The following is a 25,777-nucleotide window of genomic DNA, read 5'->3' on the forward strand; positions in this document are numbered from 1 at the left end:
CGGTCCTCCTTTGATGGCGATGTACTGAAAAAAAAGGTTCCGGAAAAAAACATTGATTAATATCCAAAATAGGTAATTACTATATTAGGAGAACACATACTTAATCTAACACTATAGTAGATAGTGGAATGGATGGGCAGTTTTATTACAACTTAAATAGCCTCTCATAGATCCAAGTTGCGAGATTTGGCATAGTTGAATCTCTCTGGATCCTTCCCCACGGAGTAGATTGGAGGAGAGGACGTAGAGTTGATAGAACTTGTGGAGCCTCTCCGCGCAACGTTTCTTGTCTTAACAGTTGATGGGCTCTTCGATTTGACTGAGCCAACATCTGTGAGTGAACTGCTTGTGCCATCTTGAGCTTGTGGTATGAGATTGAGTGAGACTTTCAGGATGTTGGCGCGTCCCTTCTCCTCGAGGTGTTTCTCCAATATCAATGCGTTTCTCGAGTTGGCCTTGTACATCACCTCAACAAAGTTACCCAAAATTGGGATTAACCCAATCAGAAAGTCTAGCAGGATGTTGAACAAGAACTTTGCCTGGACGATGAGAGGTAGACCTCCATCAACATCCAATGAAGATTTGAACAACATCAGGGAACAAATCACACCAAATATATCTCCAACGACTGGGATGATACCAACAACACCGTTCCATCCTACACGATACCCAAAGATGTTGAATTGCATGTCCAGATGGTATGCCCTTCTCATGACTTGCTTCAAGACATTCTCATCGTTCTGCGATAACCCCTGTGGCACTGTTCTTGGTCTCTTCTTGGTCTTTATAGTCGTCGCACCGCTGAACATTGAGTGTTGTTCAACCTCATACTATCTAGGTGGTTAGTACATGGCATTCAGCAAGCTCACAGCAATTACTCACCTCTTCATAGTAGGGGTCCTCGGTTCCAAATTTGTTCCACTGTGTCTCTCTAAACACCTTCATAGTGGCACATGAGCCGTGTTAGCATCCGTTACATATTGAAGCCATGGCTCAATACACTCACTCTTTGCGTGATATACTTCAACCCCCAGTTAACCAAAAACATTTTCATACAAATGACAACCAAATTCACATAGACTGATAAATCTAGTGGGATTAACTGAATTTATACCTTCAAATCATATAAGCTTGCTCAGTGGTGTACCGCCCACCTGCATAGAATTTTACATGACGTGGACTTGTGCAGAGCTGCGGGAGTGAAATAGCAACCTAAGCAATCACTTGCGTTAACGGTATAGAGAATAATAACAAGCAATTAGTGAAATACACGATTGTTATACACCACAAGTTCAACGGGACACAGCCGGTACACTGTGCTACGCACTGAATCAATAACACATCAACAATAAGAAAAAACACATATAAGAATGATATACAAAAAAGGGGGGTGAGATAAACGTCAGAGAAGAAGAAATCATTGGACTTCATCAATCCTTCTTCACCAAGTTGGCTCTGTTACCGTAAAGGGAAGCAGGCGCTGGAATGTCAGGTTGATCGATCAACTTGGCTTGGACAGCCAGGACATAGTCTCTGAGTTCGATGTTATCCTGTTTCAGACTTTCAATGGTGGCCTTCAATGCATCTACTTCTCTGGCTTTCTCCTCCAATTCCTTGATGTATTTATCCTTGCGTTCCCTGAAAGCTCTCTGAGCAATTCTGTTTTGTTTAGCTCTTTTAGTGTCCGTCAGCGGCTTTCCATGGCGGCTGAGTGGTGGACCATCTGTACGAGACTCTTCGTGCTTCAAATCCTGTTGTTGTTGTTGCTGTTGTTGTTGTTGATCCTGTTGAGCAGCCACTACAGCTGCGGCTTCCACTTCAGCGTCAGCTTCTCTGGTCGCGTTGTCATTAGAAACAGCAACAGCCGCAGCAGCAACGTCGAACGATTCGGCAGAAGCCTCTTGGGTACTCTGTTGTAATAACTCAGCTTGTTTACTGAAACTTGGGTCAATGTGGGAATCCATGTCTGTTTAGATGAGAGAGCGTCAGTATGAATCAGTAGCAGCCTTATATAACATAATACTCACTTGCGGATTTCTTATTGTTCCAGGTGGCGTAATCGTTCGGGCTCATCCTTTGTTTACAATCGTTAGTATCCAGTTCGCCTCGGTGGTTGAAAACGACTGTGGCTTATAAACACAGAGAGCCCCATAGTTCAACATCATATGGAGCGTAAGCCTTAGAATGGTTCACAAGTTTATATTGTTTGGCTTCATCCTCGTAGCGCATTATACGCGCGGCACAAGTCTTTGTTCATTTCGTGCCCCAGTTGACACATATTTTGTATTTGAAGTTACCTCCCCCTGCCCAAATCAGTTGTTTTGATGGCTTAGCTAATGGAGATTTGGTCTGAAATTGGGGTAAACACAACAAAAACACAGTGACGGGGGTATCTTAATTCACCAAAACACATGCAATAACGTTCTAGAGACTCAGTGCTTTACAACTATTCCATTAACTTACGTATATAGTAACCTTTATTGCGTTCAATGGCTCTTTTAGTGGTAGTTTTACAACTAATGATGTTTTGTCAGCAATGAAGATTTTTTTAGCTGTTGATTTATAAACTCTGACAAAGCAACCACCGCGAAAGAGCGGCCGGATTTCTTTAATTCCGGTGACATGGATCACGTGTGTTGAATCAAGGTCACACCTGAACACCACGTATAGACCCCAGGCTGCCGCATAGGGTACTGTATTATTTTAACTAGTTACTAACTTCCAACTGGTTGGGTTTGTCTTAGTATTCAGGGACCAGTTGTCTTGTTGATGAGCTTGTCAATTGTCCCACGTTATTGGATCGCATAAAGCAGCGCAGAGAGGAAGGAAAACAGAAGATTCCACTGAGGTGGAAAAAAGGAAACAATCTCTAAGAGAAAAGCCACGATAATGTGAAAGAGCTGTGGTATTTATTGAGGCTCCCATTCCGGTTCTTTCACCAGTGCTCGAGCATAAGCAATTCATCTGTATATATTCATAGTACCAGTCCGGTCAACCGAGATTATCATTTCAAACGGTTTGAGCACCACAGCAATATCTGTGATCACATCATGATGTCTCTTTATCAGTGTTTCTTGTTCATTGTTCATCAACCCTCTCTGTGATTTCTTCTTCTTCTTTACAGATTCCGTTTCAGACTCCGTGAGATACCTCTCAGATATTATTCGTGTGTGTGAGCTTATCTGAGATACGGTAAATCCGGCTCGGTTCTCAGATCCATCAACTAATACCTTTGAGTTCACTGGATCGTGAACATTCCATAGTAGCAAATCGAAATTGGAAGCAGCAGTTATGATCCATAGCCTTTTCTTCATTTCCAGCTGGTTATCAACAACCTTCAATGCCGTCAGTGACTTGTTTGGATAATCCACACTTATCGAACTAACTTCATTCGTTAGCGTTTCCATTGATAGTCCATCAGCGTCTTCAGGTACTAATCTATCCAAGGCGTTCCCACCGTTTGAATCCGTGAATATCTCTCTGAACATGCCAGTGCTCACATCGAATATATTGGCATCAGCGTCACCAGATCCGCCAATTATGCTCACAAAACGCCCCTTCTTGCGGTTAAGATGATAGTCATTAGAGAGAACAGCAACTTTGTTAATAGGATAACCTTTCTTGAATCTCCAAGACTTCAAGTGAAGCTGAAATCTTACATCCCAGAGGTTCAAAACTCCCTTAGAAGTACCAACAATCAGCCAGCTGTCGTCATGTGATATTGCAAACGTTCTAATGACTCCATGCAATGGATTGTTCTGTAGTTTCACAACACAGTCCATATTTCTTATATCAATGATAATGATTTGTGACAATGAGGTTACCACATAAAGCATGTGGTTTTGCTCCTTAAATCCAAAAGCTAAATCAAGTGCAAACTGATCTTCTTCGAGTTTTGTCTCTCTAATAACGGTCACTCCTTCAACAAGCACAGGTTTTTTGGACTTGTTGAAATTGACCGACATTATCTTCAACGAACCATCTTTTGTAGCAACACCAAAGCAGTGATAGTTGTTAAGAAATTTCACTTTGGTGATTGCTGAGTCTAGTTCCACTGACATTACTGAGGAATAAGATACACATCTCTCCAGTCTGGATGTGTCCCAAAACTTCAACACACCCAAATCATCACCAGTAATGAAATAAGAATGATCCGGAGATACATCTATGGAATTTATGCTAGCCTTATGCTCTCTCAAATGTGCAACAAGACTACCTGTTGGTGCCCAAAACTTGGAAGAGTTCACAACCACGGTATTCTCAGAGTGGGAGAACTCTGGAAATTCCTCAAGTGAGGGTTCTAATGTGACCGTGTTTAGGTAACGAATAACATATGGGTCTTTCCCAGTGTAACTATTGGTGACAACAGAAGTTAGTACATTATTAGACGTAAGCTTCTGTGCGTGGGAAGATGTCCTTCTCTTCTTCTGGAAGGAGGATTCTAATTCACCGTATGCGTTTTGTTCGTTTGCCATTGTAGATGGGGCTGATTTGTGGGGCCCTAAGATCAAAGAACGTGTCATATCTTCTGAAGGTTCAGGGGTGATCTGCAGCGTCCTCTCATCGGCTTGAGAGTCATCATCATCATTCACACCAAAGCTTTGTGAAACGAGGCGATCATCGGATGTGGAGAACGTCTCTTCAATAGTTGTTTGTACAAATGGTTCGCTATGAACCTTCGCATCGAAGAAGATGTTTCTAGGAAGAATACCCAGTGATTGGATTTGAATGCATTGACCTTCAAAATCGTCTCGACTGGCCCTTGAGCTCATACGAGAAAGTCGGAAAATATATTCACGAAGCTCAGTAATCTTCCAAAGTTCATTCTCAGATAAGCCCGATGATTTAAGTCTCTCAATCCAAGTTTTATCCTCATCTGTCAATGGAATCTCCATGTTACCATAGATAATTGACTCTGTTGTTTGTCTCTTGGATCCGTTCAAAGTTGACACAGGGTGACTCATGAAATCGAGACCTCTGTTACCAAATATGTCAACAAGTGAACTCTTAGCCTGTTTCCAAAAGAACGTCTTATCTGCCCGAAGCGACCATGTGCATGCCAGATTGTAAACTGGACGACTCAGGGGCCTTTTACAGACGAGGTATAACGTATCCCATGAGAAATCAGTAACATCATACTCAATATACGGCCTGATGATTGGGTACAACATACAATAAAGATCTGCAAGTGATAAAGAGTCTGCAACTGTAACGATGAGGGAGATTGCAGCTTGTCTTATCCATTCATTGGGGTGTAACAAAAGCTTCGATATGGTGGTGAACAGATCCCAAATGACATCTCTTCGAATCAAACCAAGCTTCGCTAATTCATTGCAAATCTGTAAAATTTTGATCACAACCAGCTCTTCAGGATCTGAGAGTGTTTGGACAAGAAGGGGCATTATGTAGTGTTCCAGACTGACTATCCCCACATAGATAGAGATTCCCACGACTGCTTCGACAAATGCCAGTCTGAGTTGAGAGTCTTTGTCGTTAAGATATGTAATCAAATGACCCAAAATAAGATCGTTGGTTCTCTCTTTTCCAAAAAATGCACATAATGGAAGAATGTTTCTCAACAGAGCAACCTTAACAGCTGTATCTGTATCTGTGAGAACCGATATACTAAACGTTTCGAAATCAGCTTGCAGTGCCTCTTTAGAGATGTCGAATATTCCCGTTGGTGAGACTCCACCATTCTCAGTTTGGGGATCCACAAATGTTTCTAGGACATTGTTCTTCAAGATCATTGCCATGTGATAAAACTTCAGAGATACCTGTGCCAGATACGGCAAACAACTGGCGAATACCATTCGCACGTATGGAACAGCTGATGAAAGTAACCTCGAGACTCGTGGCAAGACGTAATCACCAAAGAGAGTAATGTTCACCGTCCCAATTGAGTCCACTAGCAATAACATTTGAGTCATAACCTTGAGGGCCTTTGCTTGGACGTTGATCGAATCGTCTTCAAACAGTGAAATAATATATGGCAAGCATCTATCTAGTTTCCCCTCATCATGTATACGCTCTGAGAGAGCTAAAATGAGTTCCAACCCTTGAATCTTTGATGTTTCTCTTCGAACGTTCCTCAGTGCTGTGAATATCAAACTCAAGATCACCAAAGCCGAATCATCGGTTTGTTCGAATTTGGATGTCGACAACATGTTGTAAGTTTTGGGAACCCCTGATAGAGAAAGCCGTATTGGTGTGAGCTCTCCTCTCTGTAGTCGTATCTCATCGTCCTCAGTGGTTTCAGATTCAGGATACGTATAACCAAGGAAATATGCAATCTTATCATAATCGTTGTACAGGCGGGAAATTCTTGAATCACATTCGAAGATATTGCCGACAGAGTTATACGGGATCTCCTCGTTGAAACTTTTGAAGTACTCATAGATGAAACTGTAGAAATTGGTAGGGAAGATCGAGCCTTTGTACGTTTCTAGATAGTCCCTTGCGTTCAATCTTTTCTTAGGATCCAACTGGATCATACTGTTGATCAAGTCACGCAATTTCTCATCCTGAATCGCCGAAAGATCAGGCTCAAACTCGCCTTTTCTGTATTTGTATAGTTGTGACAGAGTGAAGATTGGCCTTCCTTCAAGAAATATCTCTGCGATAACACACCCCATACTAAAGATATCCATCTCCTTTGTCACTAAAGCCTTATTATCCAACGGCATTGAATTTCCTTGATTTATGAATCTTTCAGGTGCCAAGTAGCATGTTCTTCTCTGTGATGTGTCAAAATAGAATGAAAAGCTACCTGGATTCTCCTCAGGGAGATAAACAGGTTTGAAAGGTGCAAAATCACTGAGTAGTGTCCAATTCCACGACGTGACCAGTATGTTCTCAGTCTTGATATCACCATGTACAACACCGCGCTCGTGGCATTCGCTCAGCGTATTCAGTAGCTGAAAGGCAATCCATCTCTTCTCAATGTCTTCCAGGAATGGTCTTGTACTGATTCTGTCGTACGCATTGGTCTTGATAAACTGACGAATCAGATATCCAGCACGATCAGTCTCGATTATCTTTGCATACGAGAGCACTGATGGAACATCGGCTAGTTTTTGCTTATAGCTCTGCAGTACTTTCCTCCAATGACCAAGAGGGAACTCCTCACTAGGTTTGATAAACACCTTCACCACTATAGCACCGTCCGGGTCCTGCGCCTTAACAGTCTTCAAAAACCGTGAAGTTCCTATAGGTCTACTGTAATGAATCTCATCAAGAACGTCAACGTAGGCTGAAACAGCAATTGATTGTCCAGTTGGTGCCAACAGCGACAACTGAGCTCCCATAACTGGCTCTTCTACTCTTCGCTGTTTTTATCAATCGCCTTTTCCCTCAGCCAATGCGAAACACAGTGCTACAAGCCATTGAGAACTTTGGCATTTTTCTTTTGGCGTTGGTGTTTGGATTTTTATTGCTATGGTTGCATGTGTTTATATTTTGTTGCCCTTTCCCAAAAAACTTTCTAGATAAGTAGAACTAGTTACCTTTGTTAGCTGAGAGACCCCAATCTCGCTTGTTTAAACAGTTCAACTTCTTCGTGAATTAAGATCTTGTAGTCATTAAAGGTCTTTGCAGTGTTCTCAAACTGGAAATCGAAAACTTGGGGTGTGATTGGCTCATCTGATGGGTCCCTTACCATTCTCAAGAACCTATGTGAAATCAGTTCATGAACATTATACCTCTCGTTGGAATCCCAACAAATCAATTTAGACATGAGGTCATGAGCATTCTCTGATGCAAATGGATAAACATCACTCCATGCCATTGGCTGGAATTGTGGGCTTGGTGGACTGAACAAATTCCACGCTGCACTACTACCATATCTTAAAATTATTTCCCTAGATGGTGTGCCCAAGACTTTCAATATCTCTGTGGATTGATGGATTTGATCATTACCCATGAAGAGGGGCTTTCTACCGTATAGTTCACCAAGTATACATCCAACTGACCAGAGATCAACCAGTTTGGAATAGTTTCTTCTGCTCAAGAGGAGCTCTGGAGCTCTATACCACCTAGTGGCAACGTAATTTGTTATTGCCTGAGATTTTGAGCCCATAAACTTTGGTGATATTCCACGAGCTAGGCCAAAATCGCAGATCTTTAAAGTCCCCTGCATTGTCACCAAGATGTTCCCAGGTTTCAAGTCTCTATGGACCACATCTGCAGAATGGATATACTTCAACCCACACAAGATCTGATAGAGGAAGCTCTGGATGTGAAATTCTGAGAATTGCGTGGATGAATGGATAACTTTTGACAAGTCATAACTTGCCAACTCTTGGAAACAGTAGAGCCCGTCGTACGGTGCGCTGTAAACGATATCCAAGTCGATGAGGTTGATGATGTTCCGATGGCCCTTGAAGAATCTCATCAACTTCAACTCCCTGACAGCCCTCTTCAACAAAACTTCCTTCTCAAAGATCCTTGAAACCTTTTTAATCGCCAATGGGACCTCCTTCGCAGGAGTTTTTGTATCCACTGCAGAGCACACAACACCATAGGAGCCCTTCCCTAAGACATTTTGAATCTGGTACCTCGAATTGACGTAGAAATCCCCCTTATCAGAGATAACATATCCAGGTTTGCTGTTCTTTTGATATAGCAGCGTGTTTTGGTATTTCTTGAGCTGGTGTAGTTGTCGTTCTTGCTGTGACCTGTTATGGTTCGAGGAGCCTCCAAGGGCATTGTTTGGTGGCTGAATATGTGAATATGAAGATATAACGTGTGCCATCGCTACAGTGCCTTTCTCTTTAACCACTACACTTTGAACCTCATCTTGAAGGGCAAATAGCTGGTGCACGGTATGCCCTCAATGCTGTCCAACGGTGTCATTGTGCACTTTGACACAAAACTGAACCAACCAATCACAGTGCGCACGGATTGCGAAAGACAATTTCACTGAGCCTTTGACAAAAGCTCACTTAGTTCAACGTAGGGGAAAAAACAGCGGTGTCACGGTTTAAATACACTGTTCAATAATATAAATACGGTACAGCTAAACACCGCACATGGCAACAACATCGCAGCAACACCGCGTCGTCTGCCTTTACAAAACACTCTTCAACGCGCGTGTGTGCGCGCGCCTCTGTTTGTGTCAAAAGGGCTTTGAAACTTGCTCCCCCATACAAAAAGCGGCTGGTTCGAGCACACTAGCACCTGGTACAGTGGTCTTCCCTGCACAAACTGCGGTGTTTGAAAACAAAAAAAAAACACATAGGGAAGGTGCGCTTAACTTTTAACAGAGAAAATTAACTCATCAGCTTCTCCAATCACCTTTCGTATCTTTCCGCCTGTTTCTCTGGATCTTTTTCCTTAGTTTCTCCATTCTTCTCTTTGTATATTCATCTTATCATATTCATTCCCATTAGATCTGAGTGGTGTTAACCAACCGTGTTCCTATGTTCCATATAACAGACTTACAGCTAAAGAGAAGCTGTTGTTGCTTATCAGTTGTGAAAGGCCCCAAGAGATTCTACTCACACCAGTTACCCACGGGTGCCCACGGAGAACCGTTTTTCCACAAGGAATGGCCACAGCACAAGAACCCGACACCTTATGAAGTGTTAGGTTTCTACAACAACGTCAACATCGATAGTGCGCTGTTGAAGAAGAAGTACTACCAGTTGGCGAAATTGTACCACCCGGATACGGGTGTAAACAAGCTAATCGTATCGCACACCGGAGCAACCCTAACAGAAGAGCACAAGAGTGAACGATTCAAGATGTTAACAGATGCATATTCATTATTGAAAGACCATAAGAAAAGGGCGCTTTATGATCAGTTCAAAACTGGATGGAATGGTGTCTCAACGACGGCACCAACATGGCGTACAGACCAACAGCCTTCGAGCTATAACTACCAGGACCAACGTTATTGGAATGCAAGCACATGGGAAGACTATCAGAATTTGCGTGATATGAACGACCCAGCATTGAGACAGGACAAATTGAAGGCATTAGCAGGTATAATCCTATTTATGATTTCAGGAGCGGCTATCCAAGGTTGGTTCTTCTTGAACAACATGGAGTCGACTTTAATTGCAAGACAAGAAGTACATGACACCTGCGAGGCCCACTTGATGTCGGCTTACCTTAACTACGGCCTAGACACGAGCCGTGTGGGACGTATAAAAAGATTCTTATGGTTCAGAACATTTGGCATGTACAAGACAACAGAAGGTCTAAACGAAGGTGCAAAGAAAGACGAACAACTATTGAAGGAGATCATGCAAGCCAAACCTGTGCAGGAAGCTTCCCTGGCATAGACGGTCAGTGTCAGAGGGGTATACTATCACGTGCACACAATTACGGGAGCAGAAATTGTTGTTTTTTTGCTTTGACTTTTAACATACACTTAACAAGAGATGATATTCATGAAGTCCTTTGTAATGTGTAGTGGCGGCCCTTTCTTCCCCCCTCTGTAAGGATTGCGAGCCCCCGCGAAAAGAGGAAAACCGAGCCTACGAATTGGCGGTTGTTGATGAGTAACACGAAACAGCGGTAGAATGTTTGCGAAACGGACATTCCCTCTTTTGAAACTTTCCAAGTGGCAAGGGAGAAGATTTAGTTATAGTAACGAGCACACTAACGTGATGGACTTTCTAAAACCGGAAACTGTTCTTGATTTGCAAAACATTCGTGATGAGCTTGTCCGTATGGAGGACACCATCATCTTCAACTTTATAGAGCGGGCGCAATTCTTCACCAATGGGTCAATCTATGAAAAGGACCAGTTTGAAATTCCACAATTCCACGGCTCGTTCTTGGACTGGATGCTATTGAACATTGAGAAGACGCACTCTCAGGCTCGTCGATACGAATCCCCGGACCAGGTTCCTTTCTTCCCAAACGAAATCCTGGAACCGCTGCTCCCATCCATTAACTACCCAAAGATTTTGGCGTCGTTTGCGGATGAAGTCAACATCAACGACCTCATTAAGGAGAACTACATTGAGCACATCATCCCCATGGTTAGCGCTCGTGACGGCGAACAACCGGAAAACCTGGGGTCGTGTGTAACCTGTGATATTGACAACCTCCAAGCTCTTTCAAGAAGAATCCATTTTGGTAAGTTTGTTGCCGAGGCCAAGTTCATCAACGACCGTGAAAAATACACCCAGATGATACTCAACAAGGACATTGCAGGAATAGAAGCTGCCATTACCAATTCCGCAGTGGAGGAGAAAATCTTACAAAGGTTGATTGAAAAGGGCCGTGCCTACGGAACAGATCCAACCCTTAGATGGAGCCATGAAGATGGAGACAACGTTCCAAGTAAAGTTAAAGTGGAACACTTGGCAAAGATCTACAAAGACTGGGTTATCCCATTGACTAAAAAAGTCGAAGTGGACTACTTGTTGAGAAGATTAGAAGATGAATGATCTCAACCGGATCTGTCTATTAAATTATTGTATCCTTCTTTTTAATCTTATCGTCATCATGCAAAAAAAAACTCATCGAAGATAGTAAAACCCACCGTTACAAATTCTAACCCAATGCTCTAATTGTAAGCTCGAATGCATAGAAAGTCGCAGCATTTGCAGGTGCTGCTCTTAGCATTGTAGGTACAAATCCTTTGAAGAATCCAGCTACACCTCTGGCTTTGTATACAGCCACCACAACGTCTTTCATGCCTCTGTACTTTGGGGTATCCAGCGAGTCGGTCTGGAGCTTAGTCTTTACGAAATCGACAGGGTACGAAGCAGCCCACATACAATTGCCTGCGATTCCTCCATATAAGCACATTCTCCAGCCTGGGATCTCCTTACGTTCAAGCTTGTGCGTTCTCATGTCATGTGCCACTAGTTTTTCAAAAGTCATGAAATAGATACCAGTACCCATTCCACGTATTAGCGTTGCGGTATAACCTCTCATTATACCATGGCAAAAACCAGCCTTGGAGTATATCTCCTTGATCAGTTCCACTGTGCGCATGTTGCCAGATACACTCATCTGCAACTTTGATCTGATATTCTCAATTGGACTTGCCACAACACTATTTGCGAATCCTGCGCACGTACCTGCAATCCAGTATTGGAGGGATGACAAGTCTGGTTTATTGTGGAAAACAACACGCTTCATGTATTCGTTAACGGCAAATTGAATGGAAACGCACACTCCAACACCAACCAACGGTGCCATGGTACCTTTGTAAAAAGCGCGCACACCTTCATTTTTAACGAGCGTTCTTGAAACGTCTAGCATTCCAGAGTATTTACCCAGTGCGTCTGACTGCAATCTCACCTTTGCAGTATCAAACGGTTGCCCCACAAGAACCTGTGCAACACCTCCCATGGTTCCGGCAAACACGTCTTTCGCTATACGAATAGGATCTCTCTTGTGTTCCTCATGTTCATGTGTCGCTGTACTTGGAGTCACCTCTGCGTAGTTCAAGAACGGTATCTCTTCAACAAAAGACTGCAGTTCTTTATCCATTTTCCTTTGCGGTATCAATTGAATGGCTCAAAGTTGAAAGTGTAGAACCAAAGCTCACCTGAAAGATGATAAAGCAAGGAAAAAGGAAAATGGAGACAATACTGTAAGATTTTATACCAACATGGCCCGTGTGCATTTTAGGTGTACAACTTGGTGTAATACGAAGACTACCAAGATCGGTTGTAGCTACGGCGTTAAAAAACGCAGACACCGGGTATCGTTTTCCACGAGGGTAAACGCATGCGACCGTTTGTATTTTTTGATCACGTACGTCAAGGACAATCGCATCCAGACCCAATTTTGTACTTTTGCGATGCTGGAAAAGCTTTCAGGGTGAACATGCCGTATGAACAGTAATCTCTCTTGTGCCGACAGAGGGTTACGTTAGCACGTAGTGTCTGATTTCACCTTAATCTTTTTTTTTGGAGTGCAGGCACTAAGTTGATTGTTTCCGATCTTGAGCAAAAAGGGTTCAAATGAAGCATTGTGACACCTTAATGTCAACCCATACCTCCTCTAAGTGATCACCAGACCAACACAGATAATTGTACAACCTGAATTGATAAGAAGTACATCATGAGGCACCAACGTACGAGGCAATGTGCTTAACTACGAGCTGTGTCGTGTTAGGGCAACTGTGGTTTCTTTTTTTTCATGTTTTTAAAGACACACCGCCCTCCTGAAGTTTCATCTCGTTGTCAGTCGCTTCTTGGAGAAGTTTTAGATACAGGTTTCTCCGCTAGAGGAAGGTTATACCAAAAGTCGCGGGATAGCCTCATGCATTTGGCGTGAAGCGTGGGAGAACGAAAGGAGAAAAAAAAAGAAACGACGTGCAAGATGCCTGGGAGTGTGAGAGGTGCTTGGACGGACACGTCGATACCTCCTGGGATAGTCAATTTCGATCGGAGCAACAAATGTTTTTGTTTTCTTTTGGATTTATCTCGAGATGTGGCGAGAGCAGTCACTGAGGGGGTTCGAACCACCGACCGTCAGAACTGGTGTGTCTACCATTGTGTCCGTACCGTTGTGTGTCTCTTAATTTCAGGTTCCGCTTGAGGCCTCGTGCGCTCTGTATTACATGTGATGATCTGAAGGCGCCTAACATTATCACTGAATGATGGATGAAATCAAGTAGCTTTTACGTCTCCTTGCACCATTTCAAGCACACCGCAGTGAAAATGGCCGAACGAAGCGCGTACTAATCACTTAACGGGAGAACTGTCCTGTTTGTCCATTTTGTCTCTTGGACATTTCCTTCTGAATCCGTGCAACTTTGTGTTTTTTTCCCCTGTTGTTGAGGTTGCCCATTTTTTTGTTTTCTTTTTTCAACCCTCGTAAAATATCTCGAAGCCAGAGACTTGTCCTTTCCCCTTTAAACCATCGCTCCCACAACTGGTTCCAAATCACAGGCAAGAACTGCTTAACTATTGCAACCCTGCTCGTTGGTTCTTTGACTGTGGAAGAATCCAACACTGTGAACTCGTCTGAATTCATTTATTTGTCATTTGGATCATTTCTCCTTCTCTCTGTGCTGTACTTGTCCATTTGTCTGTTTTTTTTTTCCTCGCTAGTAAACTATTTTTGTCTCTCAAATCAAAACTTTGGACACAACAACATTTCCAACCGAGACGTAATTCTTTTGAGCATCGATGGTGTACGTTGATAAAGATATTGAATCGAATCTCAAATATAGCCCTTCCTATTCGTGGAAAGCCAGGGGCCATGCTTTGAGCTCCACCATGAATAAGTACAAGAAGTTTGGATTGCTGCTGTTGGTGCTTTTAGGATTGTCTCTATTCACCGATATCCCACTCGTGCCCCATTTCTCACTGTCCGATCCGAAGGTTGTGCTCATTCTAGCGGCAAACGAAGGTGGCGGTGTTCTCAAGTGGAAAGGTGCACAGGAATGGTCCATTGAGAGATCAAGCATTGCCAACAAGAGAAACTATGCCCAAAAGCACGGATATGGACTGGTCATCAAGGACCTCACTTTGAAGAAGAGATACTCTCACGAGTGGAGAGAAAGCTGGGAAAAGGTTGATATACTGAAACAGAGCTTTAGACAGTTCCCTAACGCTGAATGGTTTTGGTGGTTGGACTTACACACCTACATCATGGAACCTGAGATCTCGCTTGAAGAGCAAGTGTTTTCCAAGCTGGACAATATCACAAACAGACAACTTGGAGATTTCAACCCACTGCACATTTCTCCAGATGTTCCTTATGTTGATTTAACATCACCAGTGGAGCTCGTCATTACCCAGGACTGTGGTGGGTTCAACCTGGGCTCCTTTCTGATCAAGAAGGGAGAATGGGCAGAGACGCTGTTGGACATCTGGTGGGATCCTGTCTTTTACGAACAGAAGCACATGATATGGGAACACAAGGAGCAAGATGCGTTAGAAAGCTTGTACACCAACTTACCATGGATCAGAGAACGCACAACGTTCTTGCCGTTGAGATCGATCAATGCCTTCCCTCCAGGCGCGTGCTGGCAAGAGGCCAACGACCCACGTTACTTCTATAACGAAAAGGACAGAGACTTCATGGTCAACATGGCGGGCTGTGACTGGGGAAGAGACTGTTGGACAGAAATGGAGTACTTCAAACAACTTTCAAGGAAATTACATCGTCCATGGTACAAGTTCTGGTAACCTGGCCATTACTTTTTTCCTTGTCTGCTCCCTTTACTTTTCCAATGGACGCCTTTCTTTTGACTCGATAATCAACGTCTTTGAACATTGCATCATCACATAGAACCCCTGTGTGATGCTCAGCATACCAACTACTATTCATTCTTTGAAACTACAACCAAGCAGTTCTTGGTCCCTATATACTTCTCCACGTATATACCTTCTGAATTAATGCGCTCTAATAGTGCCTGTTTTACCTCATTCCTATGGTCTTTCTACAGAACTGTATTATAAATCAACGACCGTAGCATATTTCCACACTCCAATCAAAGATCATTAGATATCCCCAGCACTGCTAATATTATCTCGTCAATACCGCTTTGTTACGCACAGCACAGGACACTAGGCCGATTTAAAAACTTTGGGCTTGGTTCAAAGTACGACGAATCTGGAACCCCCGGAGCCAATATACTTGTAAAAGCTGGAACGGTAGACCGGATACAAACTGCTCTTATCTCACGTCCACATTAGCAGGACTTGATTACGGTGATCTATATTCAAATCCCGGTTCCTTTGTATCGCTTCACATGTATAGGGGTCGTGCTCATCACCATCGGCATGAAAGCCAACAGAACAACCAAAACTACGCAGATATTCCTCCTCCAACTCCCTTGCCAGATAACTCTGACTATGAAGACTTCCAAATTCAACAGCAGCATATAAGTGGGACCCCATCGAGTGTGAGTTTACAAAACTATGCCCAGCAGCAACAGCAACAGCAACAGCAACAACAGAGGCATCAACATGACGAACAAGCCCCACCTTATGAAGCTGCCGCTGGTAGACCCATGCAAAGGTCAACATCTTCAATGGCATCACTACAAGATGACGAGCAGCAGAATTCACGAACATCCAAGAAGAACTTGAAACAGATGGGATTGAACTTTCTGAACGCTAGACAGCACCTCGCGTTGGCGTTCTGTCGAGATGTTGTGCTGCTACCGCCGTCATACCATGCTTTCAAGGCGTTCAAGTACACAGTTGAGACTTTCAGCATTAATGAATCCTCAATCACAGATGTTAACTATATCCCAATGCTAACAACGGCCAGTCCCACGGAATATTTCCTGGCCGGTGTATGGTGCTTTGTTGCTGCTTACTTGTCCTACCAGGTCATTGATGGGTTGATGGTACGATGGATAGTTACATATCAAACATCTGCAGCTATCCTGAGGGTTCTATCCATCTCTATGTTTCTTATCACTATTGAAACTGGTGCATTGTCCATTTTCAGCCCAGAAGGAAGTTACTCTTTACACACTTGGATCTTGATCTCATGTGTCTTAACAGGTGCTTACATCATTCAAAATTTCGTGACTAGCAATCTTGATCCAAAGGCAGGAAACAGGAGAAGAACCATTGACTACTATAACATCGCTGTCTTTGCAGTGGTGCCTGTTGGGTTGGCTAGCTTTATCAGCATGATTGTACTACTCCGGGTGCTTCTGATAATCAGATTGGATCTAAGTGGGAAGGAGCTACTCGACGGAATATTCACCAATACATTCTGACATACCATTTCGATGTGCTTTTAGGTTCTATTGTATAACAATGTACTATACATATTCCCCTGATACTAAGCCAAAGCTCTAATTGTGATTTCAAATGCGTAGAAAGTTGCTGCATTAGCTGGTGCAGCTCTAAGGATTGTTGGTACGAACCCTTTGAAGAAACCCTTGACACCCTGTTCCTTGAAGACCGTTCTAACAACGTCCTTGATTCCCTTGTACTTTGGAGTTTCAAGGCTATCTGTCTGGATTCTTGACTTGATGAAATCTATTGGGTACACGGAGAGCCACATCGCGTATCCTGACATTGCACCGTATAAACAGAGCCTCAATCCTGGAACCTCCTTCCTCTCAATGCTGTTTCTGGTGATATCTCTCTTCACGAGGTATTCAAACGTCAAGAAGTACATACCCATGCCATGACCTTCTCTAATAGCTGTTGGTAGGAATCCCTTCATGATACCATGTGTAAACCCAGCCGTGCTGTATATCTTTTTGATCATCTGTAAAGGACCCAAAGAACCGGCGATTTGAGTCTGTAATCTCGATCTCACATGTTCAATTGGACTGGCCAGTATCGAGTTTGCAACACCTGCAACCACTCCTGATGTGTAGTACTGTGGGCCCGTCAACCCCTTGTTTATGTCAAAGACAGATCTCTTCATGTACTCGTTGACTGCGAATTGGATCGACACACAGGCACCTACCCCAACCAGCGGAGTCAAGGTCCCTTTGTAAAAGGCCCTCGGACCTTCCTCTTTGACCAGCTTCTTCACAACGTCCAATGGACCGTTGTACTTGCCACTGGCGTCCGACTGCAATCGGACCTTGGTGGTATCAAAGGGCTGGCCAACTAAAACCTGTGCAATACCACCAATGGTACCGGCAAACAGATCCTTCAGAACCCTGTAGCTGTCGCTCTGCGGAATCTCATCGATACCGATGAACGCAAGCTCCTCGGTCATCGCTCAACGATCAAGATGGGGTAAAAGAGTGAAACAAGCGTGATCTATTGAAAGAGTCCAAATAATTGGAGATGAATGAAAAGTTTTCCCATGGATGTAGCTCTTTTTTGGCACTGGGCCCAGCTTTATCTGTTACTGGACGGCTAATTTTCCTGGTTGCGCAAGACGGGAAAGAACAAGAGAGACTCGCCAAAGAGGGAAAAAAAAAAAGAAACCCCAATTTCTACGGTGTAAACGCCTGGTGGTTTGATCCAGTCCGGAGTCAACTAGACGGAGTCAATTATACAAAGCTCGAGATGATTTACTCCAGGTTTATACAATTGGAGGATTTGTTTGAGATGAATTGAAGAGCTGAACGACATGGTTATTGGTAAGCTTAGCATCCAGCGGTGGAAATCTGTATGGGAAAAAATTTAGCGATGCAAGCGATAACAACGGCAGCGCACAACGAGCCCCGATAGGGGCTCGCCGTCCGTCCATCTGCGATGAGCTTCGCCAATTTGTTCTGAGAGGTGTCATTGATTGGAGTTTTGTTGAGAGATTATATCACCTACACACAGCAATAAGCTGATGAATCATACAATTCACCTCTATAACGTACACACTGGTTTTGTCTTTTCACAAAAGAGCTAAACGGACAAAATTTCCTTGGGGCCTCGATCAGCCATCTATTTGGTTTCTCTGTGGAGATGGAATGCAGATGCCTGGTTTGTAGAGAAGATCAACGTCTCTGCGATGACGGTATTCTCACGTCTGGTAGTGGCAAAGATGATGAGGTCTGCGATATCCTTTGCGATCAGCGGTTCTGTTCCTTCGTAAACCTTCTTAGCTCTCTCCTTATCGCCAAAGAATCTCACGTTTGAGAACTCTGTCTCAACGTTACCTGGGTCGACTTCAATGACCCTGATTTTGGTGTCGATCAGCTCCTTTCTCAAAGAGTGTGTGAATGATCTGAGAGCAGCCTTAGTTGCGCAGTAAATACCACCACCTGGGTAAGGGTCTCTGCCAGCAATGGATCCCAATTGAACAATATCTCCGCTGTTTCTCTCCTTCATGCCTTTCAGGATCTTTTGAGTAATGGCAATCATACCAATAACGTTTGTATCAAACATTGTGTTGATATCGGCTTGCTTTATATCACCAATCTTATCCAATCCTTGTGCTTTTCCGGCGTTGTTGACGAGAATGTCAACCTTTGAGAGAGCCTCCGCAAAGGTTTCAAAGAAAGTGTCAATATCCTTCAAGTCGGAAACATCCAGCTTGGCAATGATGACCTTGATGGTGGAGAAGTCCTTCTCCAGTTTGGACTTCAGCTCTTCCAGCTTCTCCAATCTTCTGGCTGTGAGAATCAGTGTAACTTCACCGTTGGAAGCTTCCGCGTAATCAATGGCTGTTTGCTCACCAATACCAGCAGAGGCACCGGTGATGAGGATGGTTTTACCTCTAAGTCTATCAGCTGCTGCAGATCCGTATGACATCGTCTTCCTATGATACCAATTGAATCAATGGGGATATTTCGGAATGAGAAGAGTGATAACACGTCGAAGGAAAAACTAACCTGGAACCTATCCTTTTATAGTCCCAACTCTGAAAAAACTCATCGGTATTAGCCCCCGGGAAGCGAACCCCTACGGCGATAAGAAGCACAGTTTGTGTACGTGTGTTTTTTGTTCAAGAGCACATGCCACAGTCCACAGAGGGAAGGTGAGATCAGGACGTATCCCGCCAACATGTCTGAATTTCCATGGGTTTCTACAGTGTGCGGAATTGCACCAAACATCAACTCCTCTCTGATGAAAATGAGATGTAGTTGATCTAAAACATCGCACTGACGCAAGACCAAAAGAACTAGAGCTGCAAGGACAAAAACCGTATTCGAGCAGTTATGACAGTGCCCCTCTCTGACTAAGCACCAGGCTCATGGACCAATGGGGGTTTGTGTGTATCCGTTGACCAATGCTACTCGGGGTGAATTGTTGATTTCGCGATGTTTCAAAATCATCCACGCACACATCTCCCGGCTCGTTGAAGATGAGAGGCCCGCGCCGGTTTCATCCAGGGCGTCCACCCATCATTTGAAGCTTGAATGACTTCTTAGGTCTCACCTTGTATAATATAGACAAGAGGCAGTGTGCTACACATTTTAGAAGATCGATGTGAGCTGCCATCTGTAGCTAATAGGAGCAATATCCAGAATTGACCGTGGAGGTGTTGTGCCCCGGGGACACCAGGCAGCGGCACTGTTAACCCAATTGGGCTTCACAGGGGAAAGTACCGTTTTGTTTCGCCTTGTTTAAGCAGGGCTCCTTCTAGAGGGCATTGTTTTCTGCCTAAACTTCAAAGGAACTCTAGGCAGAGCCGTACGGTTCCACACTGTATAGACCTGCCGCTGGCTTCAGGTGCACAAAATTAGGAGAGAACCCCCGGTAAAGCTCCAATGAAAACTGGGCGGAATTTTACCATCGTACAAACGGAAAGAGCCAGAGGGAAAAAAGAAAGAAAAAAATTGTAAACACAACCGCAATTGTATAGAAAGAAGAGAAAAAAATCTAAAGGTTGCATCAACTGCTTTGTTGTTCTCTCTTCATCTGTGTTTGATCTAGTTGTTATTTGCGTTGCTAACGGAGAGAGGAGAAATAATGACCACGGATAAGTCCCCCATTAAGAGAGTACCAGATGAGCAAGAGCTGAAGAGGCTTTTCGAGCTCATCGACTTGAACCATACAGGGAAAGTGGATGCGACGACCTTACACAAGGCATTCCACGAGACAAACCATCCATTGAAGAACTCCAAGTCTGCGATCGACAATCTGTTTCACTCGTTAGACTCCAACGGTGACGATGTGATAGATTTCCAGGAATTTAAAGATTACATGCGTAAAGCGGATGCTCAAATACATGCAGGCTTTGTCAAGATTGACAAAGATCAAGATGGTAAGATTGTGAAATCGGAGTTGAAGAGGTACCTGAAGCAGATCAAGGACAAAGACGTCGAGGACTTTTCGGAATTCTCACGGCACATCAGTTCCAAGTCTTCTTCAGACTACATTACGTATGACCAATGGCGTGAATTCTTACTGTTTGTACCAAGAATGAACGGATCAAGGCTACGCACCGCTTATGAATTTCTCAATAATAACGAGGCCGATTTGAACTCTGAAGGTGATGTCACGGTGGTGAATGAATTCTTAAAAGGTATCGGGTTCTTCTTAGCTGGTGGACTCTCGGGTGTCGTGTCGAGAACGTGTACGGCGCCGTTTGATCGTATTAAGGTCTTCCTCATTGCAAGAACGGATCTTTCCTCGACACTATTACATGACAAGTCCGAATTGGCTAAACAGCACAACAATGTACCACTAAAGAAGATTAGATCTCCTTTGGTTAAAGCTGCCACTACACTATATAGACAGGGTGGGCTGAAGGCATTTTACGTGGGTAATGGATTGAACGTTATGAAAGTGTTCCCTGAATCTGCAATGAAGTTCGGATCGTTTGAATTGGCAAAGAGAGTCATGGCAAACTTGGAAAATGTGGAGGATGTGTCCCAGCTATCAAAAGTATCAACATATATTGCTGGTGGTCTTGGTGGTGTCGTTTCTCAATTCACCGTTTATCCAATCGATACTCTGAAATATCGTGTCCAGTGCGCTCCACTGGATACCAAAATCAAGGGGAATAAGCTTCTGATTGAAACCGCACGTCAGATGTACAACGAAGGTGGTATGAAACTGTTCTATAGAGGTGTTTTGGTTGGTGTTGCCGGTATTTTCCCTTATGCTGCTTTGGATTTGGGTACGTTCAGTGCCCTCAAAAAGTGGTACATTCACAAGGAAGCAAAGAGACTCAAATGTTCAGAAGATAGCGTCATCATGAGTAATTTGGTGGTGTTACCTATGGGTGCATTTTCAGGTACCGTTGGTGCCACGGTGGTTTATCCGATAAACTTGTTAAGAACCAGACTTCAAGCACAGGGTACATTTGCCCACCCTTATAAGTACGATGGATTTAGAGACGTTCTACAACAAACAATCAAAAGGGAAGGTCTACCAGGTCTGTTTAAAGGTTTAGTACCTAATTTGGCAAAAGTGTGTCCTGCTGTGTCCATAAGTTATCTCATGTACGAAAATTTGAAGAGAGCAATGAACTTGGAATGATTCACACCATAGCATGCTGAAGCATGTATGCATTATATTTGTCTGTGTTGTTTTTATGTTATATCTGTTTTCATTATGTTATTTACTTGCTTGTTTGATTTCAATTGAGGAATAAAACACTATTGGGCCACATTCGACTATGGGCAATGGTCTCAACGAACTCATACTTTTAATATTTCCATTATCGTTATCATTTTCTTGAATATATTCATTTCGTTTATCTAATATCCAATCCTCCTTGAGGGTCAAACCTTTGGTCTCCGCTGTGACCTCCATGGTTGGGAATATCCCGTCAAGCGGTGGCCTGAGAGTTCGTATCTGTGAGATGAAAGCACTCAAATTGGCCCGATATTGATCAACCATATCATCTATACAAACATCAACTATTTCTTTATCATGGAAATCGGGCTTTATGGTTCGAAATTCTCGCAGGTCCAGTGTATAACACTCAGAGGCATTATCAGCCGCTAGAATCAACCGTAGAGCCATCAAGTGTCCAAGTGTTAGATCATTTAGGAGGTCTTGTACAAGCTCCAATTGCCATTCTTGTACGGATGGATGTCTGTTGTATGGAACCCTAAGATTGAACGAGTTTCTCTCCTCAAATGCTGTCTTTGGGTACACACCTCGCTCATAAGCGATGATATTCAACCAGGTTATGATATACTGCTTGAAACATGCTAATAGTTCCCTAACCGTGGTTTGTTGCATGGTGTGTCATTGAACATCAGCTGTAATTTGCTAAGCAGAGCTTTCCGTTGTCATGGCGGCTTAAATTCACAAAACCCCATAACAAAAACAGAAAAGCGCGTTGTTGTTGTTTTGACGCGTAAACATTAAGAGATTGGGAGCAAACGGCAGAGGCGGTGACAATGGTGATTAGAAATATCGAAGTAGCAGATGTTCATCGGATCACATCGGGTCAGGTGATTGTCGATATGACCTCCATTGTAAAGGAAGTTGTGGAGAATAGTCTGGATGCCAATGCGACTGTTGTTGAAGTGGAGTTCAAGAATTACGGGTTGGATTCGATCACAGTGAGTGATAATGGTGATGGGATTTCAGAAGAGGATTTTGAATCAATAGCTTTGAAGCATCATACTTCTAAGTTGTCCTCTTTCAATGAACTAGAGAAGGTGCACACATTGGGCTTCAGAGGTGAAGCGTTATCGTCCTTGTGTTCGATAGGCTCCTTGGGCATTGTCACCACGCAATCTCCACCTATGGCACACCAGTTGACTTTCAAGGAATCTGGAGCATTGGACAAGACAACTATTTGTAAAGGCTCAAAGGGTACTACTGTCACGGTTTCGTCTCTGTTTAAGAATCTTCCTGTGCGGTTGAAAGAACTGACGAAGAACATCAAGAGAGAGTTCAACAAGTGTATTTCTTTACTGCAATCATACGCGTTGATCAATACTAAGGTCAAGTTTGTGGTGCGGAATGTGAACTCTAAGGGTAAGAAGGTTAATATGCTACACTCTCAAGGTCTCAATTCGCTAAAGAGTAACATTATCAGCATATTTGGTTCAACTGGGTTACAAGGCTTGGTTCCATTGGACATAGAATTGGATTTAAACTTGGTTAAATCAAAACTGAAAATATCTGATTTCAATGACGATTATACCATCAAGCTGGACGGATTTGTCTCAAAAGTTGGCTTTGGAAGGGCTGCAAAGGATAGACAGTACTTTTTCATCAACAAGAGACCCGTTAACCTTAGGAAGTGGGCACAGGTTATCAACGAAACATACAAGACATTTAACGCTACTCAACTACCAGTAATTATATTGGATATAACAATTTCCCCGGGGTTTTTGGATCTTAATGTCACCCCTGATAAGAGGACAGTCCTGATCAACAATGAGGATGCGGTTCTTGATGAGCTAAGATCGAGTATGATTCAGTTCTATGATGCACAGGACTTGAGTCTTCCAAGAACCACCCGCACGCATAAACTTTCTTTTGATGAAAATGAATCAGATGAAACAATAAGCACCCTGAGAAGTCGTTTCTCCTCCTCTATTGACGACACACTTGTTGATGACACTCCAAGGAAGAGACCGCTTGATGAAATTGAAGATCAAAGCTCCACCAAAAGAGCGAAGGTTGAAACTATAAGAATTGAGAGTATAGAAGTTGAAGAAGAGAACGATGAATGCACAAATGTCCATGAGGTTGAAGAAGAAAACGATGAACGCACAAATATCCATGAAATTGAAGAGGCAGATGACCTGAATGATGTTGTTGGGGTAGAAATTGATGAAAATGTTCATAATCATGTACCTGAATTGGAAGATACTTCCAGCTCAGAAGAAGAGAATCTAGAAGAGGTTGAGCCAACTGTCAGGCCCTCTAAGAAATTACTACAGCCAACTTTCACAAACAAACTCACTACATTGAAATCTTTATCTGCCTTCAAACTTGGTTCTCAAGAAGAACCAGCACTCAAAGAAATACAAAGTACTGTTGATACTATTATCCATCGAAGGGGAAAGTGTAATCATGACCACGATTCGGAAGAGGAAAGCCAATCAGATGAAGAGGATGAACACATAGAAGAAGTTAACAACGATGAGGAGGATTCAAATAGAGATGAGCTTGAACTTGTCAAGTACAAAGAAATTGGAACATCTGAATTCTTTGAAGTATCAGTGGGTTTACCCGTACAATTTGCAAAACCTCTAACAGGTAAACCAGTCTCTAGACAAAAAGTCGACCTCGATGACATTAACAATCAAGAAGAATCTGAGAATTACCTCACGCTAACTGTGTCCAAAAAGGACTTCAAAAATATGAAAATTATTGGACAATTCAACTTGGGGTTTATCCTTGTTACTCGTGAGCTGGATAATAAAAGAGACATGTTCATAATCGATCAACATGCATCCGATGAGAAATACAACTTTGAACAACTTCAGAGGGATACAGTGATGGAGAGCCAAAGAATGGTTGTTCCTCAATCATTAGAACTCAGTGTCATTGACGAACTTGTTGTGATTGATAACCAGGATGTGATTACAAAGAATGGATTCCAGTTGTCTATAGACATGGATGGTATTCCTGGAAATCGTATCAAACTGGTATCCTTGCCAATGTCGAAGCGAATCACATTTGACACTGTGGATTTCTATGAGTTATTGCATCTGATCAAAGAGCAACAATCCAACACTCAAACACTACGGTGTTCCAAAGTTCGTTCGATGTTAGCAATGAGGGCCTGCCGAAAATCAATAATGATTGGAAAACACCTATCTCATAGGCAGATGTCTCAGGTTGTCTCTAACCTTGGAGATTTGGATAAACCCTGGAACTGTCCCCACGGTAGGCCAACAATGAGACACTTAACAGAACTGGAGTGGGAACCATTTAGAGAGGACTATAGTCTGTGACATACAATATAATATATTTACATCAACCCGTCATGAATAAGACAGATAAACCTATGTACCGGAAATGTTGTGCGCTTAATAAATGTGATCCTTCTTCTCTTGATCTAAAAGAAGGGCTTGAGGAAGTTTTTGAACGCGCCAAAAACACCTGTCTCCTGCTGAATGCTAGCACCAGCATATGTGGAGTATCCTCTTCTCTCGATTCTATTAAGTTTTCTAGCAGTCTTTGCGTTTGTTCTTGTCTTTTGACCACGAACTGGAAGACCCATGGCATGTCTAATACCTGAGTAAGACCCAATGGCTCTCTTAAGAGCAATATTTTGACGAATGACTGCTCTTGCATCACCTTCTATCGTGAGCTCCGAGAGCTCCTTGGTTATACCCAAGATCTGTTGTTCTGATAATTGGTGCATACGCATCATTGGATACAATCCCAGTTTGGCACAGATTCTTTGAACATCATCCTTCGCAAGTCCGTAGAACTTAGACTTCAAGCCAACAGTAACCAGTTCCTTGGCACGAAAGGCCTTTCCCATGATAGTAACAGCCATGTTTAACGTTCACTGCTTCTCTTTCTATGCTGGAACCCATCGTCCAACAACTTCAAAG

General features: G+C 43.1%; 13 protein-coding genes across 13 annotated transcripts; 5 read left to right on the top strand and 8 right to left on the bottom strand.

Moving 5' to 3' along the window:
* Positions 1 to 88: 88 nt before the first annotated feature.
* On the bottom strand, positions 89 to 1,051 carry CYBJADRAFT_167562 (DUF4112 domain-containing protein). Its single transcript, XM_020214969.1, has 2 exons — positions 883 to 1,051; positions 89 to 830 (listed from the first exon to the last, which is right to left on the bottom strand). Exons 1-2 carry the CDS (start codon positions 943 to 945, stop codon positions 165 to 167), a joined length of 729 nt encoding a protein of 242 aa, XP_020070563.1. The 5' UTR covers positions 946 to 1,051; the 3' UTR covers positions 89 to 164.
* Positions 1,052 to 1,430: 379 nt separating this feature from the next.
* Positions 1,431 to 7,307, bottom strand: VPS15 (ubiquitin-binding serine/threonine protein kinase VPS15; the record flags this gene model as incomplete). Its single annotated transcript, XM_020216412.1, has 3 exons — positions 1,431 to 1,966; positions 2,028 to 2,074; positions 3,016 to 7,307. The coding sequence occupies 3 exons, from the start codon at positions 7,305 to 7,307 to the stop codon at positions 1,431 to 1,433; spliced, it is 4,875 nt and encodes a 1,624-aa protein (XP_020070564.1).
* A 103-nt stretch (positions 7,308 to 7,410) lies between these two features.
* Positions 7,411 to 9,072, bottom strand: SMK1 (mitogen-activated protein kinase SMK1). Its single transcript, XM_020214970.1, has one exon. It carries the CDS (start codon positions 8,750 to 8,752, stop codon positions 7,511 to 7,513), a length of 1,242 nt encoding a protein of 413 aa, XP_020070565.1. The 5' UTR covers positions 8,753 to 9,072; the 3' UTR covers positions 7,411 to 7,510.
* A 347-nt stretch (positions 9,073 to 9,419) lies between these two features.
* Positions 9,420 to 10,286, top strand: JID1 (Jid1p; the record flags this gene model as incomplete). Its single annotated transcript, XM_020213682.1, has 1 exon — positions 9,420 to 10,286. The coding sequence occupies one exon, from the start codon at positions 9,420 to 9,422 to the stop codon at positions 10,284 to 10,286; it is 867 nt and encodes a 288-aa protein (XP_020070566.1).
* Positions 10,287 to 10,613: 327 nt separating this feature from the next.
* Positions 10,614 to 11,402, top strand: ARO7 (chorismate mutase ARO7; the record flags this gene model as incomplete). The annotated part of the gene is made up of 1 exon (XM_020212671.1): positions 10,614 to 11,402. One exon carries the CDS (start codon positions 10,614 to 10,616, stop codon positions 11,400 to 11,402), a length of 789 nt encoding a protein of 262 aa, XP_020070567.1.
* A 106-nt stretch (positions 11,403 to 11,508) lies between these two features.
* Positions 11,509 to 12,456, bottom strand: CYBJADRAFT_127058 (mitochondrial carrier; the record flags this gene model as incomplete). Its single annotated transcript, XM_020212676.1, has 1 exon — positions 11,509 to 12,456. One exon carries the CDS (start codon positions 12,454 to 12,456, stop codon positions 11,509 to 11,511), a length of 948 nt encoding a protein of 315 aa, XP_020070568.1.
* A 1,649-nt stretch (positions 12,457 to 14,105) lies between these two features.
* Positions 14,106 to 16,660, top strand: EOS1 (Eos1p; the record flags this gene model as incomplete). Its single annotated transcript, XM_020216413.1, has 2 exons — positions 14,106 to 15,106; positions 15,715 to 16,660. The coding sequence occupies 2 exons, from the start codon at positions 14,106 to 14,108 to the stop codon at positions 16,658 to 16,660; spliced, it is 1,947 nt and encodes a 648-aa protein (XP_020070569.1).
* Positions 16,661 to 16,725: 65 nt separating this feature from the next.
* CYBJADRAFT_184588 (mitochondrial carrier protein) lies at positions 16,726 to 17,749 on the bottom strand (the record flags this gene model as incomplete). The annotated part of the gene is made up of 1 exon (XM_020217135.1): positions 16,726 to 17,749. Exon 1 carries the CDS (start codon positions 17,620 to 17,622, stop codon positions 16,726 to 16,728), a length of 897 nt encoding a protein of 298 aa, XP_020070570.1. The 5' UTR covers positions 17,623 to 17,749.
* Positions 17,750 to 17,899: 150 nt separating this feature from the next.
* Positions 17,900 to 18,279, bottom strand: CYBJADRAFT_167568 (uncharacterized protein). The gene has a single exon (XM_020214971.1). It carries the CDS (start codon positions 18,139 to 18,141, stop codon positions 17,935 to 17,937), a length of 207 nt encoding a protein of 68 aa, XP_020070571.1. The 5' UTR covers positions 18,142 to 18,279; the 3' UTR covers positions 17,900 to 17,934.
* An 11-nt stretch (positions 18,280 to 18,290) lies between these two features.
* Positions 18,291 to 19,100, bottom strand: CYBJADRAFT_126956 (uncharacterized protein; the record flags this gene model as incomplete). Its single annotated transcript, XM_020212672.1, has 1 exon — positions 18,291 to 19,100. The coding sequence occupies one exon, from the start codon at positions 19,098 to 19,100 to the stop codon at positions 18,291 to 18,293; it is 810 nt and encodes a 269-aa protein (XP_020070572.1).
* An 839-nt stretch (positions 19,101 to 19,939) lies between these two features.
* On the top strand, positions 19,940 to 21,964 carry SAL1 (Ca(2+)-binding ATP:ADP antiporter SAL1). The gene has a single exon (XM_020214972.1). The coding sequence runs from the start codon at positions 20,262 to 20,264 to the stop codon at positions 21,774 to 21,776; it is 1,515 nt and encodes a 504-aa protein (XP_020070573.1). The 5' UTR covers positions 19,940 to 20,261; the 3' UTR covers positions 21,777 to 21,964.
* A 370-nt stretch (positions 21,965 to 22,334) lies between these two features.
* On the top strand, positions 22,335 to 25,168 carry PMS1 (ATP-binding mismatch repair protein; the record flags this gene model as incomplete). Its single annotated transcript, XM_020216862.1, has 2 exons — positions 22,335 to 22,431; positions 22,677 to 25,168. 2 exons carry the CDS (start codon positions 22,335 to 22,337, stop codon positions 25,166 to 25,168), a joined length of 2,589 nt encoding a protein of 862 aa, XP_020070574.1.
* On the bottom strand, positions 24,997 to 25,727 carry SWS2 (mitochondrial 37S ribosomal protein uS13m). The gene has a single exon (XM_020214973.1). It carries the CDS (start codon positions 25,717 to 25,719, stop codon positions 25,273 to 25,275), a length of 447 nt encoding a protein of 148 aa, XP_020070575.1. The 5' UTR covers positions 25,720 to 25,727; the 3' UTR covers positions 24,997 to 25,272.
* Between the last annotated feature and the right edge of the window lie 50 nt (positions 25,728 to 25,777).

The sequence above is a fragment of the Cyberlindnera jadinii genome (genome assembly GCF_001661405.1).
Source record: "Cyberlindnera jadinii NRRL Y-1542 unplaced genomic scaffold CYBJAscaffold_6, whole genome shotgun sequence".
Classification (NCBI taxonomy): domain Eukaryota; kingdom Fungi; phylum Ascomycota; class Saccharomycetes; order Phaffomycetales; family Wickerhamomycetaceae; genus Williopsis; species Williopsis jadinii.